This window comes from Diaphorina citri, unplaced genomic scaffold (assembly GCF_000475195.1).
Source record: "Diaphorina citri unplaced genomic scaffold, Diaci psyllid genome assembly version 1.1 scaffold38, whole genome shotgun sequence".
NCBI classification, from domain to species: domain Eukaryota; kingdom Metazoa; phylum Arthropoda; class Insecta; order Hemiptera; family Psyllidae; genus Diaphorina; species Diaphorina citri.
This window is the reverse complement of record NW_007377475.1, coordinates 57,482-77,144: the sequence shown is the minus strand read 5'-3', so window position 1 is coordinate 77,144 and position 19,663 is coordinate 57,482. Positions and strand designations below refer to the sequence as shown.

Below are 19,663 nucleotides of genomic sequence, written 5' to 3'. Positions count from 1 at the left end.
TTGATTTTAGGAATTCATACAATGCTGAAGAAGCAAGAACATTTGAGAGAAACATTTCGAGCTTGTAGGGAAAAGGGGTTTAGAAGGGTTCCATAATGTTCTAAAGCAGCAATTAAACATAATGAATGTGGAAGAAGTTTTAAATAATGGTGATGCGGAGTTTTCACAACGAGCCCCGAGGCTATCGTTTTATTATTCGTTTTCTTCGTGCTCGTTGCTACCCCTTGCCTCAATATTCTGCAGACCTGCTCATCCCTCAGAACTTCTATTTCCTCAAACTTACCCTTCTCTCAATCCTATTCCAATCTCAGAGCTTTATATTCATCTCTTCCTTTTCTCTCGGACCTAGATTTCGTCTGAGACCTATTCTTCCATAACTATATTTATGAAGGGTTGAAGGGTATAGGTACATTTTCGTCAGAGTAGAGTAATTTTTAAATTACCCTCCATAATAGAGGATACCTAGTAATCCTAGTATTAGGTAATTAGGTATGTAGAAAAGTTGTTCCTGTTCTAGTTTCATTATTCACCGAATATTTGCCTGAAGAAACAATAAGAAAAGAAGATACCATAGTACGAGACTCATTCCGTAGTAAAGTACCAGACTCTACAAATCACATATTTTCACTTTTACATGGTGATGGACTGTCTATAATTAATGACGTAAAATTGGGTTATTGGGTACAAATATTACGTGATTGAACAAAATTAATTGGCAGTTAATTAACGGCTTTCAGCGAAGTTGTCTGGTCTACAATCTCATGGTTTGTTAACCTCGGAGCAAATTCCCAGACGCCCGAACATCAGTCTCTGAGCATGGTCAGAGGTTACCCAAAATATATTTGATTGTTTAAAGCCCGTTCCCGTTTTGTCTTTCTGGAAGAAGAAAAAAATGGTGTCGTGTGTGGTGAGAACACTCTCATTTAAAGTGCATTCATTGCCTACAGGACGTTCGAGAAAAAAAAAAATCGGATGAAACTCACGATAAGTGTGAGAACGGGCCTTAAGGGTATTAAGGGTTAAGGGTAAACAAGGGCTTAAGCGGATAAGTTACACTTCCTTTTAATTGATATTAAGCATTGTGTCCAAAATAAGTATTAAAGGTCTATAAATTGGTTTATTGGAAACAATAACCTGCTAGCCAAGAGCAGCCAAAAGATTGACCGACGGAACACGGAGCCCCCTCAGTTACCTAACCTCTCCGTTTCATACACAAAAAGCCGACTCTGGGGCATATTAGGTGTCGGGGCTATTGCCCTAAGGCCTAAGGGGTGGGTTAAGCTTATACGAATCTAGAACTCCTCCGTTTAGGAACCACTGTTGTCTGACATAATGAAATATGATCTACCACCACCGCACACATACCATAACATGTCACCTTTACCCATCCTATGTGTCATCACCAGCCTCTGACGTTAATTAACAGCCATTCATTCGCTCCTTTGTTTGAAAACTTGCTATAGCGACGGTAAACATTTTCCAGAGAATTTCAGTCTCACGAGCTTAGAGCTTGTCTGGAGCGCGTCCTTATGTGATTGAGTGAATATTGTTATGTATGTCAGTTGTTTGAAGCAGTTTTTAGACTTTTTAGTGCCTTTCCAGTACCTTGCCTACCTAGGGTATAAAGCAGCGCTTACACAGCTTACACTATGGTCGATACAATGAATTTCTGTACATTCTGTACCGGACAAAACTGTGCTATCTGATCAAGAAAGTCATAACATGTGTACCAGGTGTGAGATGTCATCCACCCTAAGTAGGTACCCAAGGAAGTAAAGGAGCCGTTGAAAGTTGCATTTTAAAGCTTCCGCTCAGAGAAATTTTTGTCAGAAATTGAAGAGACCCAAGATGTAACCAGACACTGAAAACAACATAGAACATAACATTTTACATAACATAATAACATAACATTGTACATAAGTAACATAAGCCTGATAAATGACATCCAGGCGAGGTTTCGCGCTCCACCAACTGTCATAATCAACCATAAAACCGTAATTAATTGTTGTCGTTGTAAGCGTAATTATAATTAAAAATATTCTCCCCGAGCACTTGAGTAATCCAGTGTCATTAATTATGAACTTTCAGGAGAGAATTTCCAGAAAATGCTGCTTGCTCCTCTCGTGTTGTGAGCACTGAACTGAAACCATCTGCATTATTTTACCTCCCCCCTGACCCCTCCCCCCCTACCTTACCCACCACCCCTGATAATCCTGAGGTTTTGTTTACATAATTTTTTTTCGGTCTTTTGTTTACGAGGATGGTACAAGATATTATGAACTTTTTTCATGTTGTATTTTTAATAGAATTTAGAGACAAGACCATTAGCAGATTTTGAACTCTGTTTGTCTAGCGGTATTCTGGTTGGATACTCTGCTATCCCTGCGGGGGGAGGTGGTCTGATAAATTGTCTGTAATTGTGTGAAATGGGACCGCATTTTTTTTTTTTTTTTTTTTTTTTTTTTTTTTTGCCTTTGTTTTTCTTTTCCCACAGATATCCAAATGACTGGAAAAGTCACTGACATAGCAACCACAAGGTGTTTTTCTTTCTTTAACATTGTAAGAAAAACAAAATCTGGTGTGAACATCACACGACTTTCCTTATCCTATTGAATGATGCTTATTTTGAGTGTTCTTGTTCTTATACCCTAACTTTTACAATATCTCTAACCGTTTAGTCGGTACAGCTGAAAACCACCAAAAAATGGTCGATAACCGCCAAAAAGCGGTCAGAATGCCGCCAACCGTAGCTTCTATCTCAAGTTTCGTGTCGCATCCTTGTCACATATTACAGCTGGGATCCAAATTTCAAGTCTCTAGCTCTTACCGTTCTCGAGATAATTTGTTTACAGACAGACAGAAGGAAAGTAAAAAAATCATTGTGTAAGCAGAATCTATCTGATAAAGTACTAAAGCTGACTTTATCTCTCTCCTTCTTCTTCCTTCCAAATAAAAGAAACATCTGACATTTCCAATCTTCTAAGGGTGTAAAAAAATGTCTCTTACATTATTAAGGACGTATAAAATATGTCCTCTGTGTCGGTTGTTTTATTACCTTGACATGAATACCAGCAGTAACGAGACGTTTTCTTCCCCGTGCTCCGGATTGGAACAAAAATTTTGTGGTTGCAATTTTACGACACTCTTCCCGGGTGAATTCGAAGGGAGAAAAAAATTGAAAATAAATTTTGTATTCGAAAAATCTGAAAACACAAAATAGTAATCCCACGGGACGTTAACGGTAGGGGGAAAACAAAATAAGACAGGGCCGGTGCTAGAGGTAGTGAATATAGGGAGCACTGGATTATTATTATTATTATTACCTATTATTATTATTTTTATTATTATTAGCATCATTATTATTAATATTTTACGCTATAGGTATTTGGACAGGCATGGTTGGGGAGATTTTCAATCTACCTACATACCTATGTACATACCGCATACGGAACCTAACATCAGGTACCCTAGTTTGAACTTATTTATTTATTTTTTTAATCAGTCTAGTTAGCTTGGAGGGTAGCGCACCTGCCTTGTAAGCTCCAGGTCGCGCGTTCAATTCCCGCTCGGGGCGAATTTTACCCATTCTAAACCGAGAAGGTTCATCTTCGGAATAGCTGATTTTCTTCTAGTCTGTCCTTCTCGGAACAATAAGACCTCCGTTCTTACTAGCTAACAGCTAACTCTATCCTTTGAAAAAAGCTCAACGTCACTGTTTGGACACACAGTACTGTGTCTTGTAAGCTCTAGGCCGCGGGTTCGATTCCCGCCCAGGGCGGATTTTATCCTTAACGGATAATGTTCGTTCTCGGAAACGGCTGGCTTTCTCCTATCCTGTCTTCCTTCTCTCTTCGCTTTCGGGACTATAAGACCCTGGCAGTTACAGATCCCTCTCTCAAAACTCTTCAAAATAATAATAATAATTTTTTTTTTTTAATCGAGAACGAACATTATCCCATCAGGATAAAATCCGCCCCGGGCGGGAATCGAACCCGCGGCCTAGCGCTTACAAGGCAGACGCGCTCCAACTAAGCTAACTAGGCTGGCTCTGAATCTTTTTCTTCGCATTTTCCCGTGTATAGTCGGGGTCGGCATTTTTCGTCAGCCTCTCAATCAGCCCTATCTAGGGTGATTGCTTTGGGCTGACATTTGGTTATGGCTACAAATTTTACAAGTACCCTGCATTTTCTTACCTTCGTTCTCACAAGGCTGGGACAATAGCAAGAGTGGATCATCATCAGGGCCGTACTTGTCCACCGTAGGTTCTCACTGCACGCCTATATTGGGTCCCATTTTCGGGTTGATTAAAATGCAACACCCTGTATATAAATGAATCGTTTTTCTTCGTCAGATACACATACGGGACCTCGTCCCCCGTATCCAAACGTCTACCCCTCACCGAGCTCATCCTGGCGGAAGGTCCGTGTACTACATGGATCGTGGGCAATAAGCTTATCTCCATCACCACTAGCGCTTGCTCTCAGAAACCACAGCGCGAACATGGCGTATGTGATCGGTGTTATCGTATATGTTGGCCTACGTCAGGTAAGACAACTTTCATCCACAACACCCGACAACAAAATTTCGGTCAGAAAATTTCCTCCCTGCCCGGGATTCGAACCCAGTACCTCCAGGTTGAAAGTCAGTGCTCTTGACCACTCAGCCACAGAGGTGGGCATTGTGAGAATCTGAGACCACATAATAGAGCCTTATAGGTTAACTTGGATTAAGTACTGGTTTTCCTTAAATCCGCCCCGGGCGGGAATCGAACCCGCGGCCTAGCGCTTACAAGGCAGACGCACTACCAACTAAGCTAACTAGGCTGGCACAAGCGCATTTTTACCGCACAAACCGTAGACTACTACTAAGTCGACTTCTCAAACGATGTTCAGTATGAAAGTCCTCCACTGGGATGAAACATAACTTTTGCGAAGTATACGAAATGCAAACTACGAAGTTCTGCAACTCAGGCCTGTCCTGGGTCACCCATAATATCACACCCTGTTCCGTCAGTCAGCCATGGAATATTCTCATTCATACATGGAAACTAATTTTCCTAAATGAAAGGACAGCAGTGGAGAGTTTTTACCAGCGGGGGCGGGGGTACACAGCAAACTTTTGTACAAGTCTCTAGAGAGTTTGATGAATAACAGAGCACCGAATCGAATTTCAATGGAAAGTAATAGAATTATTGAAATTTCTAATGAACTTCGTTTTCTTTCTTTCAGTTTCATCAATGTTACCTATCTGATTTTGTATGTATCGGGGGCCAAATCAGAACTTAAACTCAACGGAATAATTTTTCTTTTTCTTCTACGACTTCTAGATACCGAGATAAATCGATTTAAAAAATACCGGTAAATCGTAAAGTTTGACGTTACGGCATACGCTCCCGTAGGCAATGACGTCATAATTCATGACTCCCGCTTCGTTTGTTTGAGCGCAAGCGTTTCTGCGCAGTTTGACGTGAAATCTGACGTCACATCTCTTTGAACTTTTTCATTAGAACGGCAATTAAAAATTGAATTTTCGACCTTCTAAAGTTATTTTTTCGGAGTTTCGACCTCAGATTTGGATTTTTCACTACGTTTTACGTAGGAATTGACCATTTATTAGTAATTTTTACCCATTTGCAACTCCTCCATTACTGCTATGGTCCTTAGTGACGAGTAAAATAATTATAAAATTGTTATAATTTTCTTCCTCTCCCATTCAGCCGACAGGTCAAGAATCCCGAGCCCCCCCTAGTGACTTCCAACATGGAGAATAACAAGCCGACCAAATACATGATGAACAAGCACGAGGATGTGGTGGTGGAAATGTTGCAAGGTTTGACCCAAGCCCATAGCCACCTCACGTTGTACGCAGAACAGAAGGTGGTGCTAGGACAACCGTTGGAACAGACGAGGGTAAACCTACTTTCTGGAGGAGGATCAGGCCATGAACCATTCGCAGCTGGTTATGTTGGAGAGGGTATGCTAAGCGGCGCTGTGGCAGGAAATATCTTTACATCACCTCCTGCTGCCAGTGTAGAAGCCGCCCTATCCTGTCTTCCTTCTCTCTTCGATTTCGGGACGATAAGACCATAGCAGTTACAGTTCCCTCTGTCAAACCTCTTAAAAAAAATGATGCCTATGCTGCCACATTGTTATATTGAACATTCCAGGTGTGCGCGAGCTGATAGGAAACAAGACCTACATTTCCTCCCCACTGACCATGCTTCATCATCTACAGCACTGGGCTCAGTCCCACATGGGAGGAACATCCGGTGCCCTCTACAGTTTGTTCTTCCTATCAGCTGCCTCCTATGTACAAGACCAGGGCAAAGTGGATTGGGTCCGCATGTTTATAGCGGGGGTGAATGGCATACTCAACTATAGTACAGCTAGACAAGGGGATCGTACCATGCTAGATGTACTGATTGAGTGTAAGAACACTCTAGAGCAGCTTGATACCGAGGTTATATTATCACGCCAAACATTGGATCAAATTGAGGACAATGTTACGAGAGCATGCGAGTCTACCAAGTACATGATACCAAGGTAAGAATTAACACTAAGTAGGTAAGTATACCACAGCCAGTATACTCCATTGATATCGCCTGAAATCGTACATACTAAACTTTTTCATTCCACATAAAAAAAAGTCTATACCTTATCTACTTCTTTATGCCCGCTTGGCGTGAAGCTTATCCTAAACAGACTCTCCTATCCTGTCCTCAGGATAAGCGTTCTCGGAACGGCTGGCTCTCCGGGGTATACCTAAAAAACTGATTACACAAAATTCAACTGATTGGCCATAAAGAGTACGAAAATGAGCTGACTGACCACGGCAATATGCAAAACGGCGGTTCACATCGTTTGGCGAAAGAAAATTCGGAAAAGTCGTACCATTTTCCAGTAGTACAGGAAAAACCACTTTCGGGATCATAAAACTCAACTGATTGGCAATAATTAAGGAGCACGATTCCTGTAGCGACTACTGGAAAATGGTACGACTTTTCCGAAATTTTCTTTCGCCAAACGATGTAAACCGCCGTTTTGCATATTGCCTTATGGTCAGTCAGCTAATTTTCGCACTCTTTATGTTAAACCTATAATTAGCTCGGAAAGTAGCACGTCCGCCTTGTAAGTGCTAGGCCGCAGGTTTATGCCCGCTTGGCGTGAAGCTTATCCTAAACAGACTCTCCTATCCTGTCCTCAGGATAAGCGTTCTCGGAACGGCTGGCTCTCCGTCGTATACCTAAAAGGGGGGATTGTAAAGAGTTTTTTTTTTTTTTTTTTTTTTTTTTTTTGATCTGAACCTAATGAAACCAGATTAATTGCGAAAAAAAAAAAAAGAAAAAAAAACGAGTTTTGAAAATCCGAATTAAGTGAAAGGGATTTGAAAATCCATCGAATCCGCCAGATTCACCGGAATCAATGGGTTCAGAAAAAAAAAATCTATCCCATTTGTGTTGAACATGTTTGCTCTCGATTTCATCGAAATTTGACAAACCGTTCCAGAGTTATGGGTTATGGCAAATACAAGCAAACAAAGTAAAACAAAAATAGACGTGTTAAGTAGGTACGTAGTAACTTAAAACACTTGAAATTTCATATCTACGTTTAATAATACCTATCTACTCATTAAGTAATAATTCCTAATCAGTTTGACGGAGTCAATATGTAAATAGGTACTTATGGTAGGGTAGGGTGGGGCAAAGGTACGCAGTGGGGTAAAAAGGTACGCAGGCACATTTTGAGAAAACGGTGATAGATATCAACTTGAAACCTTTACAGAAATTTGGCTCTTTTTGTTTACACATGCACAATGCAGTTTAGTGATGCTCTGGCAAGAGAAAGGGGGTCATATTGAGGAAGGATTGTTTTATCATCTTTTGATCTAATTTTAGAAAATTTTCAAACAATTTTTTTCAAATTAAATTTAAATGCTTTCTTAATTAAACCAATAGCAGCATGTAGTAAAAATTGCGCTTATAATTTCAAGATTATTACTGCAACTCAAATGTAAGTGGATCATATTTAATTTCATCGCAGCATGTAGTAAAAATTGCGCTTATAATTTCAAGATTATTACTGCAACTCAAATGTAAGTGGATCATATTTAATTTCATCATTTAACACTTTGAGTGCCAAGCCATATTTTGAAGAATTTACCCAGGGGCCCAACGGCGCACTTATTTGTGCGACATGCACTTTTTGTAAAATCTCGTCGCACGTATGTGTGCGACGATGCACTTTTTTTTAAAATCGGTTCTAATTTTAGACTGATTCCCTATTTTTATTGCATGTCGCACACATGGTGTGCGACATTTTTAACGTCAACTTTTTCTATAACTCTGATATTCAAAATTCTCAGACAACTCGTCAGACATTCAAAAGTCTTAGATTTTTTCATTTTTTATTTCATTTTTTTATTATAGGTAATTTTTCATGGTAAAGAGATTTTTTTTTCTCCCAACTCCCAAAACATGTAAAATTTGAAGTTATTTTTAGTTATTTCCCCCTATTATCATTTTTCAACACATATTTTGTCAGTTTTTTCAATAAAATATCATGTCCATCAGTCCATCTTTGCTTATTTTCAACAAAAAATCGACATTTTTCTTCTTTTCCTCATTAAAAATCCATTTTTCAAGATATTTTAGACTTCTTTTTTGCAAAATGATCCTCAGGGGCCACGCTTTCAGATGGGCATTTAAAATACACAGTAAAGAGGCACGTATGAGTGGTACAGTGATTTAAAGTAGGCTCCAAGGGTGTCTCACTTATAAGTGCGGCATGTAAAAAAAATTAGGATCACTGTCGCACTCATACGTGCGACGTGGCACTCAAAGTGTTAAATAAAATATCTAAAATCGAGGCAAAAGTACGCATTGTTTTTTAATGCGTTTTCCCATATGAAACTAGTATAGCTCCGCTATACTGTAGTAATAGAAAGTAAAAATTAAAATGGTTTTATGTGCCATTTTCTGTTTTGATTTGATTTTTCGAGTTATTTTTACCACAAAATTGTTTCATTGTGCTTCAAAATCTTAAAAATCTTCGTTTTTTGCGTCATTTTCCACTTGAAGGTTTTCTCCATTTAATAATACATATGTGGGATAGAGGTACGCACTTGACTTTTTTTCCTTTTTGATCAATATTTCAGTTTTGAACAATTTTTTTCAGGTTATGAAATAGGTAACTAATACAAAACTTATTACCTTTATATGATACAATGGATACACGTTCGAAATGGATACACGTTCGAACGTGTATCCATTGTATCATATAAAGGTAATAAGTTTTGTAGTTACCTATTTAATAACAATTTTTTTCAGTCGAATCAAATATCATTTTGAAGAAAACAAAATTATCTTTAAGATGGTTTTGGTTTTAAGTTCGTAAGTCAAACGAGAAAAAATACAATAATCACAGAAAAAAAGTGCGAACCTTTGCCCCACGCTACCCTATGTGTTGATTAGACATTATCAGTAGAGTGATATGATAACACAGATTGCTTTAAGGCAAAAATCACACCTTTTGTAAATACATAGTTTACTCAGACAACATATTCTATTAAGTACCTTAGTGCCTAGGTACCTACCTTACTGATAAATACTTTTAGAGGTGCTTGGGCTTGAATTTCAGATAAAAGAAAATAATAATAACAATAATAAAATGTAATTATGCATTTAAATAAAATTAATATTTAATATTGTATGTAAATAGTTAGATACCTATACCTAGATCTACATACCTACAGCCTATTTTTTTTTGAAAATTTTTATACCCATTACCAAAATTTACATCCCCACCCCCTTTTTTTTTTTTTTTTTTTTTTTTTTTTTTTTTTTTTTTGAAGAGGTTCAACAGAGCGAATTGAACTGCTACGGTCTCATAGTCCCGAAATCGAAGAGAGGAGGAAGACAGGATAGGAGAAAGCCAGCCGTTCCGACAACGAACATTATCCCATCAAGATAAAATCCACCCCGGGCAGGAATCGAACCCGCGGCCTAGCGCTCAAAAGGCAAACGCGCTACCAACCAAGCTAACTAGGCTGGCCACATACATATTTTATGAATAATATAATTAATTAAGTTTTGGCACATTATGTACAGAGCGTTTTTACAGTACCAAGGTATCTATAGGAGGGGTAGGTATTCGGTGGCAATATTACTTACCTATCCATCTATCCAACCTCATTGGTGGTACCTAGTGGTTAGCACAGCGGACTCTGGATGTGGAGGTTGGTGGTTCGAGTCCAAGTCAAGTCATAAAATTTAGCGTAGGTTATTAAGCGGGGAATGACATTTGTGACAAGCATTTATGGCTAACAATTTTTTTTTCTCTCGTTTTTCCTCCTAATGAAAATAAAGTGCCTAGGTAGCTGATAGCTATTAGGTACTTTATAGTTTTACGTTAAACCGAGAGAAGGAAGACAGGATAGGAGAAAGCCAGCCGTTCCGAGAACGAACATTATCCTATCAGGATAAAATCCGCCCCGGGCGGGAATCAAACCCGCGGCCTAGCGCTTACAAGGCAGACGCCCTACCAACTAAGCTAACTAGGTTGGCCATACTAAACTTTGTTTTTCATTCCACAAAAAAAAGTCTATACTTATCTACTTTGTATCCAGTTTTGATGTCGATCCACTTAGACATAAATCTTTAAGTTATTTCAAGATTCACTTTCAGCCAGCCTAGTTCGCTTGGAGGGTCGCGTGTCTACCTTGTAAGCGCTAGGTCGCGGGTTCGATTCCCGCCCGGGGCGGATTTTAATCTTAACAGATAAAGTTCGTTCTCGGAACGGCTGGCTTTCTTCTATCCTGTCTTCCTTCTCTCTTCGCTGTAGGGGCGATAAGACTTTACCAGTTACAGGTCTCTCTATCACACCTCTTGGAAAAAGATGACATTGGGCAAACATGTTAAACACCTCAAGGATATTTGCTTTTCAAATGTTCTGTTCGAGTCTGTAGGAACCCCCTCGCATGCTGTTATCTGAGTGAGGTCTACAGTTCTATGATTTGTATGTTACAGGGCGGGTAGAGGTCTACAGTTTTATGATTTGTAAGTTACAGGGCGGGTAGAGGTCTACAGTTCTATGATTTGTATGTTACAGGGCGGGTAGAGGTCTACAGTTCTATGATTTGTATGTTACAGGGCGGGTAGAGGTCTACAGTTCTATGATTTGTATGTTACAGGGCGGGTAGAGGTCTACAGTTTTATGATTTGTATGTTACAGGGCGGGTAGAGGTTGCATATTGCCTTATGCTCAGTCAGCTAATTTTCGCACTCCTTATGGCCAATCAGTTGAATTTTGTGTAATCAGTTTTTTAGGTATACCCGGCTCTCCGTTGTTACACTTCCTTTTATTTATCCTCGGATTATTTTGTTCTAGATCGCCGGAGCTATGGCAGTGAATGGGAAAACATTACAGGAGATAGCATCGGAATCCAAAACAGTAGCCAATAGTGTGTCTACTCTGGGCGTATGTTTAGAAGCATGTAGTATTCCAGGCAGCAAACCGATGTTTACTTTGGCTCATGATCAAATGGATTTGGGTCTAGGAATTCATGGGGAAGCAGGAATCTGTCGAAGAAAGGTGGGTTGTGTACCACCTCTAGACTCTAGACAGTCTAGACTCTAGAGTCCTTCCTTAAAGTTATGTTGAGGATTTTTGTGTGACCAACATTTGCATAGGTATGTTAGCTTAGTTAGCTTGGTAGGTAAAGCATACTAGAACGTCTAGGAACGCAACCTTACTTCTTAACTTCAGTGACCTATAGGGAACAAATCCAGTCCTGCATCAACGTGCTATGGTCGGCGCTGGGCATACAGAAGGTTTATTTACCTACATCCCATATCATGACCTAACGTTTCAGATGACTACAGCTGATCAAATTGTTGGAGTTTTGTTGGATAAGATCGGAATGTCACTAAAACTTCAATCTGGCTGCACGGTTTGTGTCCTGGTCAACAATTTGGGAACTTTGACTCAACTGGAAATGGGGATTGTGCTTGGGGAAATACACGAGTACTTTAGTAAGTGAGACACGTCTCTTGGGTTCCATTGGATTTTGATGAAAGTTGGCATGTAAAGCTGTGTCCACACGTAATCGACGCCCGTACAATACCTCGACAACATAAATTCACCTCGTCTACTATACGTGGACACAGCTTAGCACATCACTTGAACGAAATCTTATATTATAAAATCAAGATCCATTCACTCATTCACATTATTTCACATTTTATACAATAACCTCAATGGTGTAGTGGTTAGACTTCGGCAGGGATCGAACGCGCGCCCTCCTGTCTACCAGACAAGTGTCATAACCACCAAGCAAGACAGGATGTGATATCAGCAGAAATTTGAAGAGGCTTTTAGCTACACAACAAACAATTATTCATGATTTAGATGCAAAACTTGGGGAGATATGGTATACGTAATTGTCTACTGAAACAATAACTGTACCTAATGAAAAAATTCTACACCAATATGTACCGTTTCTTCATTGTAGGTATATTATAAAAATAGATTTATTTTATATAAACAGAGTAGGTAGAAAGGGAATTAACAATAGAAAGAAACATGCTTGAAGAAGAGCAGATTTCAAAAGAAAGATAAAAGTACAAGAAATAGATATTATGAAATATAGGTACCTATTTATAGAAGCACGGAAAGGGTATAAATTTATAATATTAGTTATTAAAATAAAATTTATGCAACATATCTTACCTATCACAGTACCTACTTAACAATTAGAATAAGAATTTCTCATCAGCTAAAAGGGATTATAGGGTGGTTCAACCAACTGGAATGCCCTGGGATAAGCTTTTGGATTATATACCGAGGAACAACCTAAGGGTGTATCCACACATAGTCGACGGTCGGTCGACTATGTGTGGACACACCTTAATAATTTATCATGATAGTAGTATAATCAATATATTCTACATATCCAAACAATTCAAAAAAATGTAAAGTATAGTTGTGATAATTTAGTTTTTCCTGATTTTCGTCAAACATGTTGGAAAGTGTGCTACTGCGAACGTCAATAGGTACTGTCAAGAGCATTCGAACCAATTTCATTTTACAAGAGCCACAGAGGAGTTTGAAGAAAAAAAGATATGAGACGAAAGTTTTTTAATTATAGTACAAAGATCATCAAAAAATATTCTTCATTTTAAAATATTTCCTTCGAACAAAGTTTGATATTTTGTGCTAAAAAATTCAGTTTTTTTTTCTTCTCTCTCTCTCTCTCTGAAAACAAAACTTTTAGGAAATTAAAGAAGAGCAAGTTTCAAATGGGATTCATGAGAAGAATGAAATAGGGAGAGGGAATACAAGAGGGGAGATTTACTTATGAATTTAATGAAGGTTGTTATGATATTTACCAAGCTCTCATCTGCGGAAGATGGGGAAAAATTAATTGAAAATATTCGAATGTTCAAAGAATTCCTTTTGCTATTCTTCAGAGAACGAAATATAGAACCAAGCAGGGGCGGCTATTCAGGTGAAGGGAGTGAAGGGGCCCTTCACCTGATTCTAGGCGTAAAAACATCTATAATTAATTTAATGACTCTAGCCAATAGTGTGTCTACTCTGGGCGTATGTTTAGAAGCATGTAGTATTCCAGGCAGCAAACCGATGTTTACTTTGGCTCATGATCAGATGGATTTCGGTCTAGGAATTCATGGGGAAGCAGGAATATGTCGAAGCAAGGTGGGTTGTGTTCCACCTGCTGAACCTCTAGACTCTAGAGTCCTTGCTTAAAGCTATTCTAATAGCACGGAGGTTGCGAGTATCTTAATATTAATAATACATGCAGCGCATTCTATTAGAAATGTAAAGAAGTATTTGGAACTGTTGATAATGAATAGTTTGTTCTGCATCAGTACCTGTGAAGCGATCGTCCCAGGCCCCTTCTCAGTACTAGGGTTGCCATGCGACGCTCTTTGTAAAGAAGTATTTGGAACTGTTGATAATGAATAGTTTGTTCTGCATCAGTACCTGTGAAGCGATCGTCCCAGGCCCTTCCTGCATGGCAAGCAAGCGCGTTACCACTGGACCAACCGTGCCCCCGTGCTGCTAGCTTTTCCGGGTCCCACTCAGGCTGGGTGAGGGTAATATGAGTAGTTGGGTAGCTTCATAGCTCGTCGCCGAAAGGAATATGATCTTCGATCTTTAGATTTAGTTGGAGTAGATTACTTTTCCGTGCACTACTTTCTGTTCTTGCACAGATGAAATTCCCCTGGTACCCGAATCTCAAAATGGGAGCTCCGAAACAGAGCAGAAACTTTTACATTATATTTCCCATATACCTCTCCTTACTTCTTCCCCTTCTTCTTTTGCTTCTTCTTCTTTCTCTTCCTCCTCCTTCTCCTCCAAGCTCCTTTTTTCTCTAGGGCCACCTCTCTTCCCCAAAAGTTCTTGAAGTTAAAAAAAAAAAATTAAGAAGAAGAAGAGGAAGAAGAAGAAGAAGAAGAAGAAGAAGAAGAAGAAAAAAATCATCTTCTTTTTTTCGAAACTAGTGCGGGATTTTAGTGGTTGGAAAAGATTGTTTACCTCAGGGGAAAAGAAAAATAAGAGGAAGAAAGAAAGTAAAAAAGTAAACTGATTGCAAATTTTACAGTCGAGGTTCTTAAAATACAAAATTCAATGAAAAGTAAGTCAAGATAATATGAAGCTATGAAATAAGATAAGAAAATAACACTGTCTACAGAAAATGGCGCTCCAAACTATTAGACAAAAAATGATATTTTCAAGTCTGCATCACTTAACTTTTTCGGGATAGGTAAAAAATATATCCCAATTTCTACCCTATGTTATCGAACTTTTCTTCAAAGCAGAGATGCAAATTCATTGGGAACAGACTGGGAACACTTTTCCTAAGGTAGAAAAATAGATATAGGTTCCTACCTATTTATATTACCTACTTCCCACTTGTAAACGTAGAGCAAATCAAGATGAGTTTTCCTGTAACGAAAGTTTTTCCTGCTAAACCCTACCCAATCCAGCTCAGCCCGACCCTATTCATCCCAGTAAAACCCTACCCAATCCAGCTCAGCCTAGCACCTACCCAACCCATCCCTACACAACCCAACCTCCCCCTTCTCTCCCTTCCTTTCCTCCTCTTCCTTCCCCTTCCCCCCTCCTCCCCCTTCTCTCCCTTCCTCCCCTCCTCTTCCCCTCTAGTCCCTTTCATGTTTGATGTGGGTAGAAAATTCATTTCCAAGAAGAAACGAATGAGGGCTTCTATGTAAGGAGTACCTGACTGTGCTTAGGTTCTTTTTGAGTAAAAAGGATTTTATAATTCGGACTATTGTTAAGTGTCAGTTGGAAAAGGATGATGTTTTCTATCTTCATTAATTCATCAAGATGAAAGAGTCTCTGTAAAAATTCTCCCAATAATTTTTCCATTGCTAAATTTCATACAAAACACAAGCTAAGCAGGTAGGTAGGTACAAATTTTACAAAGGCGGCATTATTGCCTTAAACAATCTCTGCCGTTCAACCCAAATTTTCTATCAGTTCCATCCTCTATTCAATGAAAAGTAAGTCAAGATAATATGAAGCTATGAAATAAGATAAGAAAATAACACTGTCTACAGAAAATGGCGCTCCAAACTAGACAAAAAATGATATTTTCAAGTCTGCATGCCTTAACTTTTTCGGGATAGGTAAAAAATATATCCCAATTTCTATCCTACGTTATCGAACTTTTCTTCAAAGCAGAGATACAAATTAATAAAATTGGGAACAGACTGGGAACACGTTTCCTAAAGGCAGAAAAATAGATATAGGTAAAATAGATATAGGAACCTACCTATTTATATTACTTCCCACTTGTAAAGGTAGAGCAAATCAAGATGAGTTTTCCTGTACTGTAAGGAAAGTTTTTCCTGCTAAACCCTATATACCCAATCCAGCTCAGCCCGACCCTACTCATCCCAGTAAAACCCTACCCAATCCAGCTCAGCCTAGCACCTACCCAACCCATCCCTACACAACCCATCCCTACCCAACTTTATCCAACCAATCCCTACTCTATCCTACCCAAAACGCACCGCGTATTTATTTAGTTATGTATTTAATTTGAAACAGAGGCAACTGTGCAAACTTTGGCAAAACTCATTTACATTTTCAGGCTTTCACAGAGCATTCAGCAAAGTTTGGAAACTTTCAGATAAAAGTCAACAGGCAAACGTGTTTCCCGTCAATTTATCTTTTTTTTTGAAGACTGACGTCATTTGATTATTTTCCGTTTTTTTTCTGGCTAGTCATTCAAAACTCTCAAAATTTTCCGTCCCCCTTCAAAAAATTCCAGCCAGTCTAGTTAGCTTAATAATAATAATAATAATAATAATAATAATAATAATAATAATAATGATAATAATAATAATAATAATAATAACATCAAGAGAATCCCAAGGATTCACTTGGGGTACCAAAGAGAGAGTAAAAAAAAAATCTTTTTGTAAGAAAAATGAAAGGGAATCAAAAGTATCCAGATTCTTTTCCGATAAAATGCATCACACGAATATTAATATTCCTTTGATTCTCGAATCTTGATTCCTTTGACACTCGTAATAAAACAAAACCTATTGTATTTTCTGTGTAGAACGCGGTGCAGCTCGGAGAGAAGGAAATAAAAATAGTTCAAAAGTGTCTGGATTGTATTCGTTCGACAATATGTTCCGCACAACGAGAACTGAATAACTTGGACAAAACCTGTGGAGATGGTGACTGTGGAGATACTTTAGACCGATTAATGACAGGTAAGTTTTAGACAGCATCATATCATCCATATAGGTAAGTTATTCGTGGGAGCCAATCCCCCCCCCCCTACTTGAGAGGTATAGGTAGTCCTATGTATTTTTTTATGACTCGTATTTTCCCTGGCATTTCAACCAGCGCGTTGCTTAACTTCTGTGTCTTATCGTTTCGAAATCGGAAAAATAACACATGATGTATGTACATGATGCCTATAGCCAGCCTAGTTAGCTTAGTTGGTAGTGTTGGTCTGGCCTAGTGTTGAGGTACATAGGTACTGATTTTCTTTAATCACGATCGAATAAACTACGGGCTGAAAAATTCCCGGAGGGACGGACCCAGCTTGTTTTTCTTCTTCTTCTTCTTCTTCTTCTACTTCTTCTTCTTCTACTTCTTCCTCTTCGTCTTCTTCTTCTCCTCCTCTTTTTTCTTCTTCTTTTCTTTTCCTACAAACTTTTCCACTTTCCCCCATTTTTCTCTGCCCGGAGAGTTGTTGAGTTTTTCGAACTTCAAGTTTTATTGCGTTAAAAGTCGACGCCAGTGTCATTTTTCCTGACATTTCCAGAGGGTCGTAAATTTGGGCCATTGTTATTGCCCGGGTGACTCCCATCCAGCCCAAAATAGGCTATTTTTTTCGAATTTCCAACCATTATAGAGTGGCTTTCTTGGGTTTATTTCGAACAAAAAGAAAAACATTTTTTGAAACAAAAATTACGTAAAAAAGAAAGAAAACAAAATTGTGCAAGAGAGAGAAGAGGAGGAGGAGGAGGAGGTGAAGAAGGGGTGGAAGAAGAATAGGAAGAGAAGAGAAGGAGGAGGTGCGAGGAATTTTAAAAGTTTTATAGAGGAGAGGATGAAATGAAGAGTAAACACGAAGAGAAATGGAAAAAGCTCGTAACGTGTTCTGTCATAAATTAAGAGAAAATGTGGAAGAGGGAAAGGAGGAGGGGAAGAGAAGGAGGAGGAAGAGAAGTGAAGGTGGAGAAGAAGGAGGAGGAGCTCTATTTTCCTTCAAGCCTCGTGTTGCACCTCAGGGGCTGAAATTAGTTGGGAACGTTTGGGTATAGTTTACCATCGTAAAACATTTCCAATGAAACCACAGACTTTTTTACTTTCTATTACCACAGTATAGCGAAGCTATACTGGTTTTCAAGATTTTTTTTTTTTTTAATAGAGGGAACTACATAACAAAGGAGGTCTTATTGTCCTTTTCCCCAAATTGAAGAGGGGAGGACATGATATTAGAAAGCCAGTCATTCCGGGAGCGAACTTTATTGGGTCAGGATAAAGTTTGAACCTTCGACCTGGTGCTTACAGGCAGGCAGGCCACCCTCCAAGTTAATTGAGCTGCATAATAAATAGCGTTCTTTTACTTACCGGTACAATGGTGTTCACAATGAAGAACGTCTTCAATCCTGCCTGCCGCAGTGCTTCCTCTCGATTCTCGCCGAAAGCAGGCTCCACCTCGAAGTTGCCGTCGATGTAGCACAAAGTTTTCTCCGAAATGTGAACCCGTCTGAAACACAGAGATCATGGGAGAAATCAGCCTCTGAGACGTAACGTGTTCTGTCATAAATTAAGAGAAAATGTGGAAGAGGGAAAGGAGGAGGGGAAGAGAAGGGAGGAGAGGAGAAAGTGGAGGAAGAGGAGGAGAAGTGAAGGTGGAGAAGGAGAAGGAGGAGGAAAAGGAGTTCTATGTTTAATTTTCCTTCAAGCCTCGTGTTGCACCACAGGGGCTGAAATTAGTTGGGAACGTTTGGGTATAGTTTACCTAGACATTTCCAATGAATATGAAACCACAGACTTTTTTACTTTCTATTACCATAGTATAGCGAAGCTATACTAGTTTTCAAGAATTTTGTTCTAATAGAGGGAAGTAGGTACATAACAAAGGAGTTCTTGTTATCCTTTTCCCGAAATTGAAAAGGGGAGGACATGATATTAGAAAGCCAGTCATTCCGGGAGCGAACTTTATTGGTTCAGGATAAAGTTTGAACCCTCGACCAGGTTTTTAAAGGCAGGCAGGCAGGCCACCCTCCAAGTTAATTAAGCTGCATAATAAATAGCGTTCTTTTACTTACCGGTACAATGGTGTTCACAATGAAGAACGTCTTCAATCCTGCCTGACGTAGTGCTTCCTCTCGATTCTCGCCGAAAGCAGGCTCCACTTCGAAGTTGCCGTCGATGTAGCACAAAGTTTTCTCCGAAATGTGAACTCGTCTGAAACACAGAGATCATGGGCGAAATCAGCCTCTGGAAATGCTAGGAGAATGCTCGGAGAATGTTCGGGCCTAAGCCCCAGGGTGATCAGGGGTTACAAAAAAAACGTGAGATTGTCGAGTTAATGGGAGAGAGATAAGTTCTAACCTTCCGACTTCATGTAGATAGAAGCTAGAAGTGTGTGTGGAACTGATGAAAAGAAAACTTATCTTTCCAATTTTCGGGATTCAGATAATAATAATTTAAAAAAAAAAAAAAAAAAAAAAATGGACCTTTCTCATTACCTTGTATAGGTTCCCTATACGTAAGGGTAATAGAAAGTAAAAATACCTATGTGGGACTGGTGGAAATAGGTAAACCATAAACCTAAAAGATAAAGATATAATTATAAAAAGAATCTAAAATCATCTGATGAGAGGCATACTACGGGATGGGCATGATACGAAACAGGACACAGACCACATGAGTCTATAATGTAGCAGTTGTTTCTTTGCGCTGAAACACTCATCATCTTTTTTCTTAAAAAAAAAAAAAAAAAAAAATCATAGAAAGGTCTTTTTTCATCACGGACAGGTTTCAGGTTCAGCTACCTCCATTAAGGTTATATAACAAGTAGGTATGTTATAGGTAGGTAGGTATATTGTTTTTTTTTTTTTTTTTTTTTTTTTTTTTTTTTTTTT

At 38.9% G+C, this 19,663-nt stretch overlaps 2 protein-coding genes across 2 annotated transcripts in view; one reads left to right on the top strand and one right to left on the bottom strand.

The window, feature by feature from the left end:
* The first annotated feature begins 3,318 nt into the window (after nucleotides 1–3,318).
* Nucleotides 3,319–16,758, top strand: LOC103512699 (triokinase/FMN cyclase-like). The gene is made up of 7 exons (XM_008477480.2): nucleotides 3,319–3,462; nucleotides 5,717–6,048; nucleotides 6,167–6,542; nucleotides 8,362–8,383; nucleotides 11,385–11,588; nucleotides 11,869–12,028; nucleotides 16,612–16,758. The coding sequence occupies exons 1-7, from the start codon at nucleotides 3,431–3,433 to the stop codon at nucleotides 16,707–16,709; spliced, it is 1,224 nt and encodes a 407-aa protein (XP_008475702.2). The 5' UTR covers nucleotides 3,319–3,430; the 3' UTR covers nucleotides 16,710–16,758.
* A 1,006-nt stretch (nucleotides 16,759–17,764) lies between these two features.
* Nucleotides 17,765–19,663, bottom strand: part of LOC103512811 (adenylate cyclase type 3-like) — a 44,665-nt gene continuing 42,766 nt past the window's right edge. The window contains exons 7-10 of the mRNA XM_026826106.1: nucleotides 18,845–18,983; nucleotides 18,480–18,499; nucleotides 18,141–18,279; nucleotides 17,765–17,800 (exon numbers count right to left, since the gene is read on the bottom strand). Coding sequence (XP_026681907.1) covers nucleotides 17,765–17,800; nucleotides 18,141–18,279; nucleotides 18,480–18,499; nucleotides 18,845–18,983 — 334 coding nt within the window. The remainder of the gene's footprint in view (nucleotides 17,801–18,140; nucleotides 18,280–18,479; nucleotides 18,500–18,844; nucleotides 18,984–19,663) is intronic.